This window comes from Suncus etruscus, chromosome 17 (assembly GCF_024139225.1).
Source record: "Suncus etruscus isolate mSunEtr1 chromosome 17, mSunEtr1.pri.cur, whole genome shotgun sequence".
In the NCBI taxonomy this organism is placed as follows: domain Eukaryota; kingdom Metazoa; phylum Chordata; class Mammalia; order Eulipotyphla; family Soricidae; genus Suncus; species Suncus etruscus.
Window position 1 is genome coordinate 67,525,511 of NC_064864.1, and position 19,682 is coordinate 67,545,192.

The 19,682-nt window shown below is 51.3% G+C and overlaps 2 protein-coding genes across 10 annotated transcripts in view; both read left to right on the top strand.

The window, feature by feature from the left end:
* Positions 1 to 5,845, top strand: part of TACC2 (transforming acidic coiled-coil containing protein 2) — a 46,166-nt gene extending 40,321 nt beyond the window's left edge. For 8 of the 9 annotated variants that reach the window (XM_049764415.1, XM_049764420.1, XM_049764418.1 and 5 more), the window contains 4 exons: positions 2,969 to 3,129; positions 3,421 to 3,527; positions 3,736 to 3,856; positions 5,310 to 5,845. In XM_049764415.1, coding sequence (XP_049620372.1) covers positions 2,969 to 3,129; positions 3,421 to 3,527; positions 3,736 to 3,856; positions 5,310 to 5,375 — 455 coding nt within the window. In that variant the 3' untranslated portion in view covers positions 5,376 to 5,845. Of the gene's footprint in view, positions 1 to 2,968; positions 3,130 to 3,420; positions 3,528 to 3,735; positions 3,857 to 5,309 lie in introns of those variants that run through there. The other variant, XR_007490692.1, reaches the window with a different exon arrangement.
* A 4,236-nt stretch (positions 5,846 to 10,081) lies between these two features.
* BTBD16 (BTB domain containing 16) overlaps positions 10,082 to 19,682 on the top strand; it is a 36,717-nt gene continuing 27,116 nt past the window's right edge. Inside the window, exons 1-5 of the mRNA XM_049790446.1 lie at positions 10,082 to 10,162; positions 12,192 to 12,340; positions 16,672 to 16,745; positions 17,350 to 17,493; positions 19,191 to 19,280. Of these exons, the coding sequence (XP_049646403.1) occupies positions 10,082 to 10,162; positions 12,192 to 12,340; positions 16,672 to 16,745; positions 17,350 to 17,493; positions 19,191 to 19,280 (538 nt within the window). The remainder of the gene's footprint in view (positions 10,163 to 12,191; positions 12,341 to 16,671; positions 16,746 to 17,349; positions 17,494 to 19,190; positions 19,281 to 19,682) is intronic.

Sequence of the window (19,682 nt, forward strand, 5' to 3'; positions counted from 1 at the left end):
TTTGGTTGCTGTTGTTGTTTTTTGTCTCTGTTTTTTTCTTCCTTTGTGTGTATTTCCCGTATTCTTCCCTCCTTGCTTTAGTCTCATGTTGCCTACAAAAAAAGAAGAAAAAAAGAAAGGAAAAAGAAGCCAGAATCTTTGCTGGCACTGATTTTTATTTCTGAGTTCCTTTTGCTCTGTGGCCTGGCCGCCTTCATTGAATAACCAAGTTCCATTTGTAGTTTCGTCAAATAAAAAAATCGAGATGTGTTCTCACCTTCTTGCCTCCTGGGAATGGGGCAATCCTCATTTTAAAAGGTTGAGATAGGGTAGAAAGGGGGATCTAAGGTCTTAGAGTCCGAAAGAGGAGGAACTTGCTGATAAATGAATGGTTCAAAGCTGAGACCCCAGGGACTGGAAACTTAGGAAAGAAGAAAAACAAGTGTGTAGGAACGGCTGGCTATAAATAAGCCATCTTAGAAATGGCCACTGGAATCCACAGTGGAGCACTTGCCCATGTGAGGCCCTGGGTTCAATCCCAGCATCGCAAAAACAAAACAAAATGAAAAAGAAAACCAGAGGTTTTCAGCAGAAAAACAAATAGTGCTCCTGTTAAAAATGTTTTAAAACTTTATTACAGTTTAACCACATATTTTTGCCAAAGAAGTTTTATTACTATAAAAAGAAAGAGTGGGCTGTGTGTTTTATTCATAGGTGTGCTATTTATATCCCAAAAGCCTGAATCCACTGAAAAATAACATGGCAGAAAATAAGCCAGTGGTTCCCAGTTGGGCCTAGAAGTGGGTTATTTTCTTAAAGGTCCCTTTTGGGGGGAGTCAGTGGTACTGTGGATACTGATGGATCCTGAACTGGAGCCATGTCTCAGTTCACAGATACTCCATAAGACCTGTGACCCCCTTTTTCAGGTGAGGTGGCTGTAAACAGTGCCAAGCATGGGCCAGGCCTCCCTGACTCAGGGTTCAGGCAGGGTTTAAGGTCACCCTCTCTCCTGAAGCCACAGTTCCACGGCCCACAGTGTGCACTTACGGGAAAGCGGATCACAGCAGTGGGGTCTTGGCCCTTCAGAATCAGACCAAGTGAGCAACTCAGCCTGGTGCCCTGTGAGAGCCTCACCGCTTGGGGGGTGGGCAGGAGCTATCCTGAATGCCAGGACTTGGGAGAATGGTTTGATAGCACCTGGCCTTCCCACTGCAGGAATCAGAGGGCTTGCACCAATGTGGCATCTGCCCCCCAGAAGGTATCTGTCTGCTCTAGCCTCGACCTGGACCATACCGGATGTCCTGGCGGGAGAAGAGGGTTTGGGTACTGGGAAGCCCTGTGGATACCCCTGGCTGAAACAGAGAGGACATGACAGCCCAGAGATGAGCTTGATTCATGTTCCTGGGGTGTACCTTGTCCTTCTGGTGGGATGTGCTGTCAGGGACCCTCTCAGTGACCATGGTCTGGTCCTTGCCAACCTTGTTCCATAGCAGCCACCCCTGGGGCCAGGTCTACAGGGCTCCCTTGGGGGAGGCCAACATCTCTTCCCCCAGGAGCACCAGGCAGATGAGAACAGACAGAAGTTGAGGTCCAGCAGTGGGAAGGGACCCCTTGGAGAGCCCTTGGAGACAGCCAGTGGCAGTGGGATGGGGGCCAGTGGGAAGGGGTGCCAGCCATAGCAGTTGGGGAGCGGCCTGCCCCCCTAGCAGCTCTGTGGGACCAGAGTCAGGACACACCCACTGATGAGAAAAGCTGCTTATTTGGGGGGCACAGAGAGACTTTGGGGTTCAGAGGTGGCATCTAGCTGCTCTGGGTTCTTGGCATGTTGAAAGGGTGAGAAGTCTTTGTCTTCCGATGACCAGCTGTGCTGCAGTACAGGGCCTGGCAAGGCAGAAGCCTCCCTCCCTCACTCCTTCCTTCCTTCTTTCCTTCCTTCCCTCCCTCCCTTCCTACCATTCTTCCCTCCCTACTTCCTTCCTTTCCTTCTTTCCCTTCCTACCATTCTTCCCTCCCTCCTTCCTTCCTTTCCTTCTTTCCCTTCCTACCATTTTCTCTCCCTCCCTTTCTTCCTTTTTTCCTTCCTCCCTTTCCTTCCCTCCTTCATTCCTTTTCTTCTTTTCTATCTTTCTTCCTTCTTCCCTCCCTCCCTTCCAGCCTTTTTTCCATCTTTCCTTCCTCCCTTTCATCCTTTCTTCCTACCTTTCTTTTCTTGCTTCCTTCGTTCCTCTCCTCCCTTCCTCCCTTTCTTCTCTTCTCCCTCCCTCCCTCCCTCCCTCCCTTTCTTCCTTCTTTTTTTGGATGGGGGTCACACCTGGCAACTCTCAGGGGTTACTCCTGGCTCTATGCTTAGAAATCGTTCCTGGCAGTCTCGGGGGACAATACAGGATGCCGGGATTCTAACCACCGTCCTTCATGCAATGCAAACGCCTTACCTCCGTGCTATCTCTCCAGCCCCCCTTTCTTTGCTTCCTTCCTTTCCTCTTTTTTTCTTTCCTTCCCTCCTTCCTCTCCTGCCACTCATAGAATATCACACATGTTGACTCCTGTGGGCAATCTGTTCTCTCTCAGTGCCTGAGCAGAGACAAAGTTCCTGCATCGGTGTTTGTAGAATTTAAGGGCCTTTTAAGGCAAAGACTGTGGAAACTCAGGGAAATGTTTGTTCGTCCCTGTCATGTCCTATTTGCTGGCAGCCACCTTTGCTCACATGGTTATATCCACACAGGGTGGAATGAGTCTGCTGGAACAATCTGGGGGGCACTAGTGGTCTTGGGGGCAGTTGGGGGGCTCGCTCTGTTCACTGGAAGCAGGTGGATTTCCAGGGCTCTGATTTTTATTTTTATTCCAAAGCTCTGGGTAGGCTGAATAGGTTTGGGAACCTTTGCTTTAGAGGGTGTAGGCAGGTGACTAGGAATCATATACAGAGCCCAGACTGATTTGGAGAGTCAGGTCCTGAGTGCAGGGGCCCCACATTCTGTCCTTTTCTCCTCAGAGGATGAGCAGAGGGAAAAGTCGGTGTCGCACCAGACGGTGCAGCAGCTGCTGCTGGAGAAGGAGCAGGCACTGGCCGATCTCAACTCAGTGGAGAAGTCCTTGGCCGACCTCTTCCGGAGGTACGAGAAGATGAAGGAGGTGCTGGAGGGGTTCCGTAAGGTGCGTGAGCAGCAGGACGGGGTGTCTATGTGTGGGCAGGGTGGTTGTCCATGTGCAGGCCAGAGGGGGTGCTGCAGACAGGATGAGGTGCCCCTGGCATAGGCCAGAGCAGGGTGGTGGCCAGGGGCTGGATGCGGTGTCCATGCTTAGGGGATGCATCGGGCTTGGAAGGTATTTGACTGACCATCCTCACTCACCTTGATGGTCTGAGGTCGCACCTGCACTGGTGGGTTCTTGGGTTTCCCCCTCACTCTGGCACTTTCCTGTCTCAACCTCTGCCCTCGGCGGCAGAATGAAGAGGTACTGAAGAAGTGCGCCCAGGAGTACCTGTCACGGGTGAAGAAGGAGGAACAGCGGTACCAGGCCCTGAAAGTGCATGCCGAGGAGAAGCTGGATAGGTGAGATAGCTGGCATCTGCTGATGGAGAGGGAGGAGTGCAGATCCCCCACTCAGGGATCTGGACAAACTTGATCAGCGAGTCTGGGTGTCTTCAGGGAGCCTCTCTGAGCACCTCACTGTCATGGGCAGATTTGGGGAGCCTCCTGAGCTTTGGTGCTGCCCATCCCAGAACTGGGGAGCATGTCTGAGCCTGTCTCTTCCCTGCAGGGCCAATGCTGAGATTGCTCAGGTCCGAGGCAAAGCACAGCAGGAACAGGCGGCTTACCAGGCCAGTCTGCGCAAGGAGCAGCTGCGTGTGGACGCTCTGGAGAGGACCCTGGAACAGAAGGTGAGGCTGGAGATAGGGTGGGGTGGAAAGGGGACAGTGAGGGACAGCACAGAGTGGCGGATCTCTGCTCTTGGGGACAAAACATGATAGTTTCATGCCAGCTAGGGCCATCAGTTTCACATTCAGTCAGAGTCGTTCTCTGTCCTCTCCTGGCTGGGAGCTCACCTCCCTGTTGGCCATGCAGCTCTGTTAGCTCCAATACTCTGAGAGCTGCAAAAGGTGTTTTTGGTTTTGGGCCACACCCGGCGGTGCTCAGGGGTTCTTCCTGACTCTGTACTCAGAAATCACTCCTGGCAGGCTCATGGGACCTGAGGATGCTGAGGATCAAACCCAACTCAGCTGTGTGTGAGGCAAATCAAATCCCTGGCCACTGCTATCTCTCTATCCCACCTGTTTTTCGGGGGCCACAGCTGCCAGTGCTCAGGGCCTACTGCTGACTCTTTGTCCAGGGGTTGCTCTGGGGGAGCGTTCAGAGTACCCCATGGGGTGGAATTTAGGCCCCTTATGTGCACAAGCTGAGCTCTACCCAGAGGGCCATCTCTCAGGCCCTCTTGATGCTGCCCATACTTGAATGCTAACCTCTAGCCCAGGGGTCTCAAACTCGCGGCCCGCAGGCCGTTTGTGGCCCTCTGTACAACATTTTGTGGCCCGAGGCTGGCCTTCAAATATCGCAGTATTCGCGTTTATTCGCTTACCGAGTAATCGCAATAAAAATCGCATTAGTAAGAAAAAAATTGCATTAAACATTCGCATACCCTGAGCAGTTCCGTTTAATGCAATGTTAATGTTTAATGCAATTTTTTTGCGATTTTTTATTGCGAATATTCAGTAAGCAAAATCCCTTATGCGGCCCTGCCTCACCCCGACTTTCCCTCCTGCGGCCCCCAGGTAAATTGAGTTTGAGACCCCTGCTCTAGCCTGTTGACTGCTGAGATCTGCAGCAACCCTGCCTCAGTTTCCCCAACAGAGACACTGACTGATGCAGGTTAGAGACACAAGATACTGATTCCCTTATGGCTGCCAAAGGGGTTGTTGAGCCCAGCAGTGCTCAGCCCTGTGATGTCACCCCTTCCAGCCTTTCCTCAGACCTGTCTCCAGATATGTACCACGTCTATGGGGTCACCATAAGTCTGGACAACAGCATTTCTGCCTTGGTGGGCAGGGATGGAAGCATCATTAGCAGGTGAACACGGAAGGTCCATTTCATTCAGCACCCACATTTCAGAGATGAGGAAACCAGAGCTCAGAGGAGTTGTGTTGCCCAAGCTCACACGACACAAACTGGGCTGGTTGTTTTACTGGGTGGGCACCCCATCCTTTTTCTCACTCCTTCAGACCTGTTCATGGGGAACCGAGACCCCCGGTGTCTCTGAAGCCCCAGGACCCCTGTGATTGGCTCGATTTCACCTATCCAGGCAGTCTCAGCCACCTTCTTCTGTTCTCTTCCCCGCAGAACAAAGAGATAGAAGAACTTACCAAGATTTGTGATGAGCTGATCGCCAAGATGGGCAAAAGCTAACTTCGGAGCCAGTGTTGGGACTCAACCACTGTGTGCACTGGGAACATGGGCACAAGGCTCTCCCACCAGCTCGGACCAGACCAGACCAGTCCAGGTCTCCCTCCTCCCGGAGCACCACTGTCTCCTGCCAAGGGTCGCTCTCACTGCCTGCCGGGCTCGGGAGACCATCCGAAGTTCTTGCTCTCGATTTGCATTTTCCTGGTCTACTTCCCAGCAAGCTGACCTCCGAGTTCCTGTATCAGGGAGATGGATTCGCTCGAGGACACACTTGCCTGCCCTTGGTCCACGAGTTCCCAGGCCCCAGCTCCTGGGTGAACCATGAACACGGGGAAGGTCACACGGGAACTCTTGCCTTAAGGATTGTGCACTTGATCTGCATTTGTTGATTTGTTTAAATAAATAAAAAAAACACACAAACGCATGTTTCGAATAAAATTCTCTATTGTAAATAAATGGTTTTTTCTTTGGCAGTCAGTGAGCTTCTGGTTTGTGTTCTGGGAGATGATTTGATCTCTTTTTTTTCTCTCACTTTTGTTACTTAACCCTTTATCAAATTTGTTTTCTTTTTTTGCTTCTTAGTCTCAGTGCATTTCTGGGTCCCAGGGTTTAAATAGCACTTCCTCAGTGCCTTTGTAAGCAGGACTACTGCTGCTACCTATTAATTCAAGGGGATTTTTGAATTATGCTGTTTATTTTATTTTATTTTTTGCCAGGCGGTGGGAGGCACATCTAAGAATACTCAGGCGAATCAGAAGCCTCATGCCTCAATCCCAGGGGATTGGAGAGACATGGGTCTGGAAGCAAATACCAACATGGGAAACAATTCACACATGGTTAAGGGGATAAAACAGGTTCAGGAACTCCCACACGCAAGCCTTCCGCTCCTCAGAAGTAGATAGCTCAGTGGTGGAAAAACCAAAACCATGAGCAGTTTCTCCCTGAGACCCAGAACTTTATTAGGAGGCCAAAGACCACACCCTGGGGTGGAGAACAGGGTGGGTAAGAGACCAACCCAAAGGATGCTTTCATCCAATGAGTTACAAGCACCAGCAAAAAGAATTATCCTGGGCCCGGAGAGATAGCACAGCGGAGTTTGCCTCGCAAGCAGCCGATCCAGGACCAAAGGTGGTTGGTCCCCATATGGTCCCCCGTGCCTGCCAGGAGCTATTTCTGAGCAGACAGCCAGGAGTAACCCCTGAGCATCGCCGGGTGTGGCCCAAAAACCAAAAAAAAAAAAAAAAAAAAAAAAAAAAGAATTATTCTGAATAGAGTGGAGACAGGTTATTCCAGCACTCAGGGTTGCTGCTGGCTCTGCCCAGGATCACTCCCTGCTGTGCTCCAGGGACCATATGGGATGCCAGGAATTGAACCCAGGTCAGCTCATGTAAGGCAAGTAAGTGCCCGCAATGCTACTATGCTATTGCTCTGGCACCAGATTTTGTTTGTACACAATCTCTCATATTGGGGGTCAACTCCAATCCCCCTACTTGGGCAGTAGGAAGAAACAGGTTGTCTTCCACTTTGCTGCCCAGAAACACTAACTGGTCTCTCCTGAAGGACTTGGAGAAAGGGAGCAGATAAATGAGAGAAGCAAGTCATTCTACTGGGGGTTAGACAAGTAGGGTCTCTTACTGTCCCTCACCTCAGCTGCCCCAGTGGCAGGGACAGGGTGAGGAAGTCTGAAGGAGTGGGGGTGTCTTCATTTGCTAGAACCACCAAAGCAAACCACAAACCTCCGAATCTGAGTTCAAATCAAGTGCTGTCAGGTGTGGTTCCCCTGGTGATTCATGTGGAATTGGAGGTGCCCAGCTGTCGGGCATTTCTGTGTCTCAGATCTCCTCGGATATCAGGCCTCAGCCCACATCCCAGATTGGCCTCACCCCCACCTTCCCGCAAAAAGCCTCTTTCCAAACACATCACATAGGCAGGTGGTGGCAGCTTGGTGTGAGCATATGTTTGGGGGAGACGTGCCAGTGGGATACAAACTTGGAAAGTACGCTCAAATTCCCCAAAGCCCTTGGCTCCCAGGCCTGAGCATTGTGCTTGGAGGTTTTTACTTCTGTCTAGCCTCAACCATGGGGGCCTGGATAAGTGGAGGCTTATCCATGGGTGGGCAGTACCACAAGAGAAAGTTCTGTCCACCTGCATGTACCCCACCTAGCAAGAATGACTAGACTCTAGTCCACTATCACCCCTGGAAGGCTCAGGGAACCATATGTGGTGTATGGGTGGAGCTCGGTTTGGCAATGTGTAAAGCAAGCAACTCCTCACTGTACTATGGTTCTGGTCCCTAGGAGATTCATATGTATCGTAGACTTCCCGCCTGTTACACTGATGCAGCGATGTCATAGCGAATTCACCCTGATGACAGTAAATTAGCCCCTTCACACACTCTATGCTCTCTGGTACCAAGAGCTTCTTAAGAAAATGTGTATTGCCCGGAGAGATAGCACAGCTGCATTTGCCTTGCAAGCAGCCGATCCAGGACCAAAGGTGGTTGGTTGAAGTCCTGGTGTCCCATATGGTCCCCCGTGCCTGCCAGGAGCTATTTCTGAGCAGACAGCCAGGAGTAACCCTGAGCACCGCCGGGTGTGGCCCAAAAACCAAAAAAAAAAAAAAAAAAAATTGGGGCTCGGAGATAGAGCACAGAGGTGTTTGCCTTGCAAGCAGCCGATCCAGGACCTAAGGTGGTGGTTGGTTCGAATCCCGGTGTCCCATATGGTCCCCCGTGCCTGCCAGGAGCTATTTCTGAGCAGACAGCCAGGAGTAACCCCTGAGCACCGCCGGGTGTGGCCCAAAAAACAAAAAAAGAAAATGTGTATCTGGGGCTGGAGAGATAGCATGGAGGTAAGGCATTTGCCTTGCATACAGAAGGTTGGTGGTTCAAATCCCGGCATCCCAGGAGCGATTTCTGAGCATAGAGCCAAGAGTAACCCCTGACCACGGCCGGGTGTGACCCCCCCCCCCAAAAAAAAAGAAAAGGAAAAAAATGAAAATGTGTATCTAAGCCACCAATATCACTGCTCTTGGGGTCAGTGGCTTCCTTGGGCTGCACCTAGGACAGATCATTGGGGAGATATGCTGAGGTCACTTTGTTTGCTGACTTTGATATCTGATTCCTGAGAGCGCCCAAGGTACAAAGAGCTTTGGGGATGGCCTCAGAGACTTAGATCTCTAACTCAGACACCTTCAAAAGTGAGGTATGTATCCAAGATCACCATCTTGCCCAGGAGCAGTTGGGAAACCCTGAGGCACCACCAGAGGGTGCCCTAAGACCAAGTGCTCTCTTGGAAAAGGTGTTATACTCTTGGATGCCAACAGAGGGTGCCTGAGGGGCTGCTCTCACGGAGCAGGTGTGTCCGTGGATTCCACCAGGGAGCATCTCTGAGGGCAGATGTCATGTCTGGGTTTGGGACAAAATTGTTAACTTTCATGAGGATCTGTGAAAGATTATGAACTCCAGGGACAAGGGGCTGGGCCATTTGGGAGATGCGGGAGATGGGCAAAAGGAGGAAATGTATTTGAACAGATATTTGCTGGTGGCAGTTGAGACACACGGGCATGCAAAAATGTGTGTATGCGTGCTACCAACCTGCATGCTCTTGTAGTTCCATGCACGGACACATGCATGTGGAAATTTGCCCAGAGCTTGTGTCCTGCAGAGGCAAGGTGGTGGGTAGGGACTGCTATACCCCATTCTGGGGACAGCCCCTCTTAAAGTTTGAGTGTGCTGGTTCTGAGTGGCATTGTGGGCTAGGTAAGCGGCCTGAGAATATTCCGTAGCACCCAGCTAATCTGCCCAACAGAGCCTGTGTGCTGAGAGTTGTGGAAACCCAGGTCTGGGCAGCCCTGGGCACAGGGCGCAGTGTTTAAACATTTCTAGAACACAGCTGTGGGGAGGTGAGTGCTGGCATGTCTTAGGCACCTGTTCTGAGCGCAGACCTGCTGCTCTAGCTCTAGGCATGAATCCCCATGTTCTGCTTTATATGATCAGCTGTGGAAATCCCATTCACTGGCCCTTCCCAGATGAAGGTCCTGACTTGCCATGGTTCTTAATTCCAGAGCTACTAAGGGCCCAAGAGACAGTATCATAGGGAGGACTCTTGCAGGCAACCGAGCTGGGTTCAGTCTCTGGTACCATATACAGATCCCAGATTTCTGCCAGTAGTGATTTTTTAAATACAAAGCCCTTAACCATTGCTAAGTGTGGCCTGAAACAGGCCTCAGTACCACAATTATCCATTGACAAACTAGACCATTGGGCCCAGCTGAAACTGTCTGCCCCCCCAACACCCCCAATACCTATCAATAAAATAGACCATTGAGCCCAGTTATTGCTCTCACAAGCCACATCCAGGCCACAAGGGCAGCCTAAACCTCCACACTGGGAGGGCCTGAAGCCTATGTCCCATGATCTCATCAACCCATGATCATGGCCGAGAATTTGGGGTTCGACTCTCATGGAGATTCAACCTTTCAGAGACTCTTCTGGGGACCAGACAAATGGAATGCATAGAAACAGGATTCCCCACGAGGGAAACAAGAGGCAGAGATCATACCCCACTTGCCTCTGGGCCAGCTTCACCCACCACCACTTGCCTCTGGGCCAGCTCCCCACCACCACTTGCCTCTGGGCCAGCTCCCCTCAGATGGCAGGAAGTGCTGAACCCTGAACAGGAAGTGCTCGGAACCCGCCCAATGTTACCATGGAGCCCACAACTTCTGAAGAGGCCCAAGAGAACTTCCTTGCCAAAGACCTGGCGGGAAGGAGAAGGGGACCCCCAGATGTCGGACACACACTCAAGCTTCTGCTTGCCAGTGACCAGTGTCCCCACTGATGCCATCCAGTTCCAATGCACTGAGATCATCCCCTGACAAGCCCCAGGTTAGGGTTCAGAACAGTATGGCCCCAGATCTGCTCCTTGAGACATGGGGTGGGGGCTCTGGGGACAGGCCCTGGCTCTTCTAGTCAGCTTTTAGGTGGTGCTAAGGGGTCCAGGAGCTTCTGGGCTCAGATCCACAGCACCATCCTCTGTCGGTGCCCCCCTCCCCGCCTCAGTGGTTCATCCTGGTTTACAAGGACCTCAGAGCTTCCTCAACTCTTACCCAGAAGCGACTCACCTACCCTCATTACATTAGCAACCCAGGTTTGGGGGGTGGGGTAGAGCAGAGAAGGGAAAGGTTTTGTTTTCTCCTACCCCTAACACAATTTTATATACAAATTCACCTTTTTTGTCAGTTGGAAATTTCAAAATATTTGTAAGAGGGTCCCTCCCAATTAACTACCCCCCCAAAAAATAAAAACAGAAGAAAACCTTTGGATGTTGGAGAGCTGGGGGTAGGCAGATGCCAGGCCTCAGGTTAGAGTTTTGGCACCAGGGTTCCCTGGAGCACTGCTGGGTGTAGCCTCAGGTGAAAGAATGAGTTGCATGATGTCTGGGTTTGACAGACAGAAAGCCCAAGTGTTACTCACATCAGCTTACATGGTAAAAATATTGCTTCTTTAGGCCAATTCACAATATTATATATGCTAAGGAGTCTTTGCACATTTTTTTTTGAAAATTTAAACTTTAAGAAGGACAAACCTGGAGCTAGAGTGATAACACAGTGGTCGGGCGTTTGCCTTGCACGTGGCTGACCTGGGATGAACCTGGGTTCAATCCCCAGCATCTCATATGGTCCCCTGAGCCTGCTGGAGTGATTTCTGAGAGCAGAGCCAGGAGTAACCCTGAACACCAGTGGGAGTGGCACAAAAAAAAACAAAAACAAAAAAAGGAGAAGGAGGAGGGGTAAAGGGGGAAGGGGAGGGGAGGGATGAGGGAGGAGAGGGGTGAGAAGGAGAGGGAAGAAGAGGAGGAGGAAGGAAGAGGAGGAGGGAAGAGGAAGAAGAGGGAAGAGGAGGAGGAGGAGGAAAAGGAGGAAGAGGAGGAGGAGGACAACAAATGCTAAATAGTCTCACTTGTGTGGAAATGAGAAGAAACAAAATGCAAGAAGAGACAAGGCAAGAGACAAATGAACCCAGCTAGATGGCAGGGCAGTGACTGGTAGGGGGGTTGAGTGGGGGTCCTGACAGGGCAAGCAGAGGTCATGTAGAGGATGGGGTGGAGGTCTTGCCAATGGGCCCAACGTACTTTGACATAATCTGGGTAGACAGATAGGCAAAGAAATCACATTTACTGATAATAAATCGTCAAGAAAGTTATTTGGAAACCAACCATTTTTTCAGGGAGGAACAGCCAGCAGTGCTCAGGGGTTACTCTTGCTTTATGCTCAGGGGATCACTCCTGGCAGGTTTCGGGGGACTGTATGTGAGGGTTTGTATGTGGTACTGGGGAATTGAACCAGGACTGGCCACATGCAAGACAAACTTCATTACCCCGGAAATGGGCTCCTGATCCTAGAAAGGCTTTTTGAACAGTGATGCTTTGGGGGATGCTTACAGCCTAATTTTAGATACTAGGGCCAGATTTGAACCCTTGGCTGGGGGCATGGTGTGACCACAGCAAGCAGAGGTGTGAATACATATGACATGAACTAGTGTGACCCCCATAGCCAGGAAAGTAGGGCCCCCATCAGCTCAACTTCACCATTTATTCGCAAGTGAGGCTCAGAGCTGTGTGCGTGTGGGTCGCGAAAATACCAAATTTTGTGAGCAGCCGAGAAGGGTTCAGGACAGTGGATGATCGTGGAGGGACCCACTCTTCTGCTTCCACTGATTAACTTCGTGTGGGAGAGCAGGGGACAGTCCCAGAAGGGCAGGATGACACCAGACCCAGGCCCAGGGCAAGGCTGGGAATGGGCCTTTGTCCCTTGCAGCCCAGACCCCTGAGGGACCGCTACAGCATCGGTAACTCCAATCGCTGGCGCTTTCACAAGGAGCAGTTCTCGGGGGACCTGCTGGGGCTGTCCCAGGTGTGCAAGGCCCTCAATGTGGACTTCGACGATCTTCTGAGGAAGCCGGAGGGGTAAGAGCTCTCAGACCTGGCCTTAGGTGGATGGCAGGTGGGTGCACCCCTGATTGTTCAGAGGTGCTGTCTCGGGCCTCATGGGCAAGGGGGGTGGTCCCTGGGAGAACGCTGGTCTGTTCTGGATCCCCTTGGCATGAGATTGGAGTTTTTTGATTTGTTTATTTTGGGTCACACCCAGTGATGCTCATTTCCTCCTGGCTCTGTGCTCAGGAAACACGCCTGGCAGACTCGGGGGACCATATGAGATGTCAGGGATCGAATCCAGGTTGGCCCTGTCCAAAGCAAGTGTTCTCTCTGCAGTGCTGTCACTATGGCCCCTCCTTGGTACCCTAAAAGGCTCTGTTTGAAGTTGGCCCTAAATTTGCTGACAGTAGACATTCTCTAGCTTTCTCGGCAGGATTACCACCCCTGCACCCCAACTCAGGTGTCTGAGCTCCAGGCCTCCCTTTATTCCTGCCTCTCCTGGGGGCACTGGGCTGGGCCCTATAGTGGCAGAGATGTGGCACCTCCTTGGTGCTCTGAACCTTGCCCAAAGCCACTGCCCTCCAGAGTGGCTCCCCAAATGGGCGTCCTGAACTATTCCGGGGCACACGCTCCTAAAGGTTCATGGTTCTGTGTTTTCTCTTTTTTATTTGGTGTTCAGGACTCACTCTTATAGTCCCCCGTGCCTGCCAGGAGCGATTTCTGAGCATAGAGCCAGGAGTAACCCCTGAGCACTGCTGGGTGTGACCCCAAAACCAAAAAATTAAATTAATACAAAATAAAACTAAAAATATTTGGGGCCAGAGCACTGAGAGAAGGGCATGTGCCTGGCATGTGTCTGAACCAGGTTCAATCCTCGGCATTACATATGGTTCCCTGAGCCTGCCAGTAGTGATTCCTGAGTGCAGAGCTAGTAGTCAACCTTGAGTGCTGCCAGGTGTGCTTCTCACCCAGAAAAGAGAAAAAATAAAATAAATTTTCAATCTACTCATTGATGGAAAAATATATGACAATGTAATAAAGTCAATAATATTTTTCTAATCTAACAGAAAAATATTTATATTATAAAAAAATTCTCAAAAAAAAAGGGGGGGCCGGAGAGATAGCATGGAGGTAAGTAAGGCATTTAATACCTTTCATGCAGAAGGACGTTGGTTCAAATTCTGGCATCCCATATGGTTCCCTGTGCCTGCCAGGAGCAATTTCTGAGCATAAAGCCAGGAGTAACCCCTGAGCGCTGCTGGGTGTGACCCCCTCAAAAAATTCTAATTTATGTTCGAAATAATCTTGATGAATCATTTAAAAACTAAATAGGCATTAGTGCATGCTTAGAAAAACAAGCTACAGGGCCCGGAGAGATAGCACAGCGGCATTTGCCTTGCAAACAGCCGATCCAGGACCAAAGGTGGTTGGTTCAAATCCCGGTGTCCCATATGGTCCCCCGTGCCTGCCAGGAGCTATTTCTGAGCAGACAGCCAGGAGTAACCCCTGAGCACTGCCGGGTGTGGCCCAAAAACCAAAAAAAAAAAAAAAAAAAGAAAAACAAGCTACAGACTTTTGAAAAATGGGTCTGACATCATTTTGTGTTTTCTAAGCAAACTTTCTCAGGACCTACTGGCCAGTGCTGTCTCATTGTCCCCCCATGATACCATGTGGATCAATCCAAATTTAGTGGGGAGGGTCTAGGTTCTCCAAAAATGCCACCCCACCCCACCCCATTCCATCCCACCCTCTGCCCCAGCTTTTGAAAGTTGAAAGCTGAGACTTGCTGCTTTGGGCTTTGACTGGTCAGAATCTCCAATGATCAGGATCATCTTACTATTCTACTTGGGGTTTGGGCGACTATGCAGTGCTGGGATCTCAGCCAGCTGATCCCACACTCATACCTGTGAGGGTCTCCTGGCCCCTGAATGCATGTTCTAGTTGGTTTGGTCAGAGCTCCAGAAAGACCTGGCGTGTTCACCAAAGCACATGTGGGAGATGGGGCTAGGCAAGTGGAGTCCAGCGGGGACCCAGAAAGCACAGCAGAACAGGAAGGGTTCTCAAGGTCACTTTATTAACTCCCAATACCTTAACACTCCCCAACCCCTGCATGCTTCAAGGGACCCCTGGCTGGCAACACAGGAAGGTACTGAAGAGATAGAAGAGCTGGCATTTGTGCCCACTGCTATGGGCACTGATGTTTGCAAGGGTCTGAGATCGTGGACTTCGTCTGAGCTCCTGAGCTTGGCCCTTCCCAGACGGGTGACCCCAGCCCTGCTGAGAGGTTGGAGTACCCAGGGCCAAGTTGGAGGCTCCTAGTGGGTAAACAATTCAGTCCCCACTGCTCTCCGGGCTGAGTCACTCTGAGGAGAAAGCACAGTTGGTGGCCAATGTTACTCAGGATCAGGGTCCCCACCCAAACCCCCAAGTACAGGAGGAATCACGGGAGGAAAACAACAGAGCAGAGATGCCCAGACCCAGACTGGTGTCCCTGGGTGGGTGGCCTCCTGGGGGTAACACCCTTCAAGGTTTGAATGTGACTCAAGCCTTGTTCCACTTCCTTGTCAATGCCATGAGACCAGTGTTTATGAAAATGCATCTGGACAGTTGACAGCCAACTGTGCTGCGGCCTTGGGCACCAGTGAAGGCAGCAATATGGAAGTTTAGTTCTTTTTGTTTGTTTTGCTTGCTGGGTCACACCCAGTGGCACTCAAGAGTTACTCCTGGCTCTGCACTCAGAAATTACCGTTGGCAGGCTCTGGGGACCATCTGGAATGCCAGGGAGTGGATTCAGGTTGGCTGCATGCAAACACCCTCCCTGCTGTGCTATCACTCTGGCCCCCTGGCAGGTTTGTTGTTTTTTGTTTTTGTTTCTGGTTCTTTTGTTTGTTTGTTTGTTTTGTTTTTGGGCCACACCCAGCAGTGCTCAGGGGTTACTCCTGGCTGTCTGCTCAGAAATAGCTCCTGGCAGGCACGGGGGACCATATGGGACACCGGGATTCGAACCAACCACCTTTGGCCCTGGATCAGCTGCTTGCAAGGCAAACACCACTGTGCTATCTCTCCGGGCCCTGTTTCTGTTTTTTGTTCTTTGGGTCATACCTGGCAGCACTCAGGGGTTGCTCCTGGCTCTACGCTCAGAAATTTCTCCTGGCAGGCTCGGGGGATCATATGACATGCCAGGATTCGAACCACCGACCTTCTGCATGCGAGGCAAATGCCTTACCTTCATGCTATCTCCTCGGCCCCCAGGTTTGTTGTTTTTAATCTGAGAGCTATACCCTAGTGTGGCTCTGGGGACTCTTAGTGGTGCCAGGATTGAGCTGGGGGCATCTATGTGCAAAAAAATGCTCTTTCCCTGCTAGACAGTGCCAACGAGGCATTCTGCATGCAGTTCAAAGGGCCAGGGGCAAAACCACTGTCCTCTCTCTGCCCAGGCTGGCCGGCTTCCCCCACCCACATACACCCTATTGTTGGGCACCCAACAGACTCAGGGCTTCTCTTCATTGCAATTTTCCACAAGTTGTCCATTCATTGAGGCTCATCTTTGTCCCTGCACTGCTCCTGGAATAAAGCCCAGAAGCTTTCATAGGGTTTCCAATCTCATGCCTGCCTGTAGAGTTACAGCCCCTTGGATGGTGGTAGATGCATGGAAGTGCCTTTCTCTGCCATCCCAGGCCACGTGGCTCTGCAACTCCCTTCAGCCGGCGGGTCTAAAGGTTCATGAGAGCGACAGGAATCAGACTTACTCAGACAGGCTTCAGGAAGTATCAGCTTTATTCATGCCCTAGCCAACATTTGTGGCTTCTAACCATTTAAGCATTCAACCCTGCATTCTCGCTTCTCCCTCAGCCATAGCTCTCCATCCAGGTAAATGCAAATTCCTCCCTGTGACTCTGAGGCCACACCTTTATAATCTCCCCAAGATCCCTCCCATTCCTGGGAGGGCCTTGCAGGCAATGATACACGTAATATCCGCCCAAGACGCCTCCTAGAAATGGGAGGGTCTTGTAGCTCAGAAAGCACAAAGAATGTGGGGTCACACCTGCCCTTGCAGCAGCATCTCAGAATATTCAGGGGGCCCCTAGATGTGTAACATGGGCCCCTGGACTGGCTCATGCCCATGACAGAGCTGACTATTAGCTGTCTTTATCAGTCCCACAAGTGTGGTTGGAGAAAAGTGTGTTGTTGTTATTGTCTGGGGCCCACCCTAAAGTGCTCAGGGATCACTTTTGGTAGTACTCAGGGGACCGCAGGTGGTGCTGGATTGAACCTGGGTCATCCCTGTCTGTGCAAGGCAAGTTCTGTCTCTTGACCCCCCAAGTGCGCACATTCACTCTGGATTTTGTGTGTCTTTCCTGGAGGTGGTGCATTTCCCAAATTCAGAAGATTTTCTCTGACAACCTGAAGAACAAGGCTGCTCAAAATGGGAGGTCAGGTGAGTTCCACCACCCAGTTTCATTCAGAGGGTAGCTGTCCCCAGCAGTGGCCTCTCTGGAGGGAAGGTCACCGGGGTCTCAGTTTCCCTCCCTGCAGAGGACAGAAGACCATAGGTGCCTGTCAGTGCTTGGATGCAGGTGTCCCCCTTTCCCAGGACTGCTCTGTTCCCTGCCTCCTTTGGCCAGGGAATGAGTTCTGGTACTATCAGTCTGTCTGCTCCTGCCTAAGAAAAGCAGAACTGGGCAGCCCAGGGAAGGGACCAAGGGGACCCGAGAGCCCTGGATCTGGACACTGTCCCAGGGCAGAACAAGGACCAGAGAGAAACACAGGGCTGAGGACATGGGGGTTGTTTGCTAAGCTTTTCCAGTTGACTGGAAAGCTAATGTGTCTCAAGTGAGAAGCTTGGTTACAGTCCCCTGTTTCCCTGCACCCCCATCCTGAGGCCTCCTGGGAGGCATCTCTGGAACTCAACCCCATAGGTGACAGCATCTCTTCTTCTGTCAAGGAGGTGTGGTCCACACAGCCCCCCTCAAGGTGGCCACCCCTGTGGGCCTGGTGAGGCTTCGGGATGCGAGGCTGATGGGGGGGGGGTGTCTCTGCAGATGTGATTCTGGAGTGCCTGGGCATCAGATGGGAGCTACACCAGCGGCAGCTCTTCCAGTCAGAGACTCTGGCCAGGATCTACCTGGCAGCCCTGGCTCGCAGCTCGACGAGTCCAAGCAAGGAGCTGGAGAAGCTTCTTCGAGGTAATGGCCGGACGGGCAAGATGTCTTGGGTAGTTCTAGGAAAATGCTTCTAGAACAGTCCCTCTGAGAAATGCTTCCAGAACAGTCCTAGAGTAATGCTTCCAAAACACTCACTCTGAGTAATGCTTCTGGAATAATCCTAGGGTAATGCTTCTGAAACAGTCTAGAGTAATACTTCTAGAAGTCTCTCTAGGTAATGCTTCACAACAGTCTTAAAGTAATGCTTCTAGAACAGTCCCTCTGAGTAATTCTTCCATAGCAGTCTTAGAGTAATGCTTCTAGAACAGTCCCTCTGAATGTGTAATGCTTCTGGAATAGTCCTAAGGTAATGTCTCTGGAACAGCCTAGAGTGATGCTTCTGCAATAGTCCCTCTGAGTAATGCTTCTAGAATATCCCTAGGGTACTGCTTCTGGAATAGTCCTAGGCAAATGCTTCTATTTTCTTTTTCTTTTATTAATTTTAATTTTAACATGGGGGCAGAGGGGGCATTGGTGGCATTATCAAGAGCTTCTCCTGGCTCCATACTCATGGGCTTCTCTGGCTCTACGCTCAGGGGCTACTCCTGACTCCAGGCTCATGGCATCTTACAGATGCACTCGAGGCTCCAGCAAGCTCCATTTCTCCTTTTTCCCTTCTGCCTCAATGCTCAAGGATACTTCCTGGTGTTGCCCAGGGACCCTGTGGTAATTGGGCTGAACTGGGAGTAAGCCTCATGCAAGGCAGTCCCTTAGCCCCACTCCGTCTTTTTTTTTTTTTTCGGGCCACACCCGTTTGGTGCTCAGGGGTTATTCCTGGCTAAGTGCTCAGAAATTGCCCCTGGCTTGGGGGGACCATATGGGACACCGGGGGATTGAACCGTGGTCCTGATCCTTGGCTAGCGTTTGCAAGGCAGACACCTTACCTCTAGCGCCACCTCGCCAGCCCCGCCACTTCGTCTTTTAACTTGGATGACCCCCTAAACTGGAGAGCTAGGGCAGTGTTAAGGAATTTATCCTTTTTTGTTTGTTTGTTTTTGTTTGGGGGCCACATCTGGTGGTGTTCAGGGGTTACTCCAGGCTCTGTGCTCAGGAATCACTCCTGGTGAGCTCGAGGGACTATAAGAGATGCCAGGGATCAAACCTGGGTCTGCTTTGTGCCAAGCAAGCACCCTCTCCTTTGTATGATCATTCCGGCTCTAGGGCACTACTCTTACATGTGGCCAATCCCTCTTGGATCCTATGTATCATATATAGTCCCCTAAGCCCTGTCAGGAGGAAGCCCAGAGCCCCACTGGATGTGTCCTCCAAAACAAAACAAATAAAAATGCCCCCACAAGGTGTTGCAGAGAGAGCACAGTGGTAAGGCGTTTGTCTTGCATAAAGAAGGACGGTAGTTTGAATCCCAGCATCCCTTATGGTCCCTGAGCCTGCTGGGGGCGATTTCTGAGTGTAGAGCCAGGAGTATCCCCTGAGCGCTGCTGGGTGTGACCCCCCCCCCAAAGAAAAAAAAACAAAAAACAAAAACTAAAAAATGCCCCACAAAATATGCCCCAGCACATTGTGATCTGGGGTGTGCAAGGGCCCTGTTCAAGCCAAGGTATGACCTCCATACCTCCATGCCCATGTCCTCCCACTGGCTCATGTATCCCTTCCCAACACACTCAGCCCAGTCAGCTGAGTTTTGTGGCACCCACACCCCTTCCTCTCTTCTCTCCCAGCCCAGGAGCCCAGGAAGAAGAAAGAAAACTCACCAGTGAGAAAGATCATCATTTCCTTGAACCTCAACGACCCGCTGGTCACCAGAGTGGGTAAAGTGAACGGTGGAGATGGGAACCACAGGTCTCAGATCAACACAAGAGGGTGTTGGGGCTCTGAGAAGCTGACCAAGAGGAAGGGGGGCAATAGGGAGCAGCACTGACCCTGGGGAGGAAGCAGCAGCACCCAGATAATCACCCTATCTCTGGTGCAGTGGCCACTCCAGGCTCGGCCTGGCCCACAGGGACAGCATCTGTTTCCCCTGGGAACTCCCTAAGTGATCACTATATCCTAGGTCTTCCCAGGGGTCCCAAGTGCTGGGAGACCCCTGACTCAGAGGGGAAACTGGTGAGCTCTGGGTCAGCTCAGAGAAACAAGGGGCCTCCAGGGTGGCACTGCACCCTCAACCAGGACCGGGAGCCCCAGGGATTTGAGGGATGCAGGGGTTCTGCCAC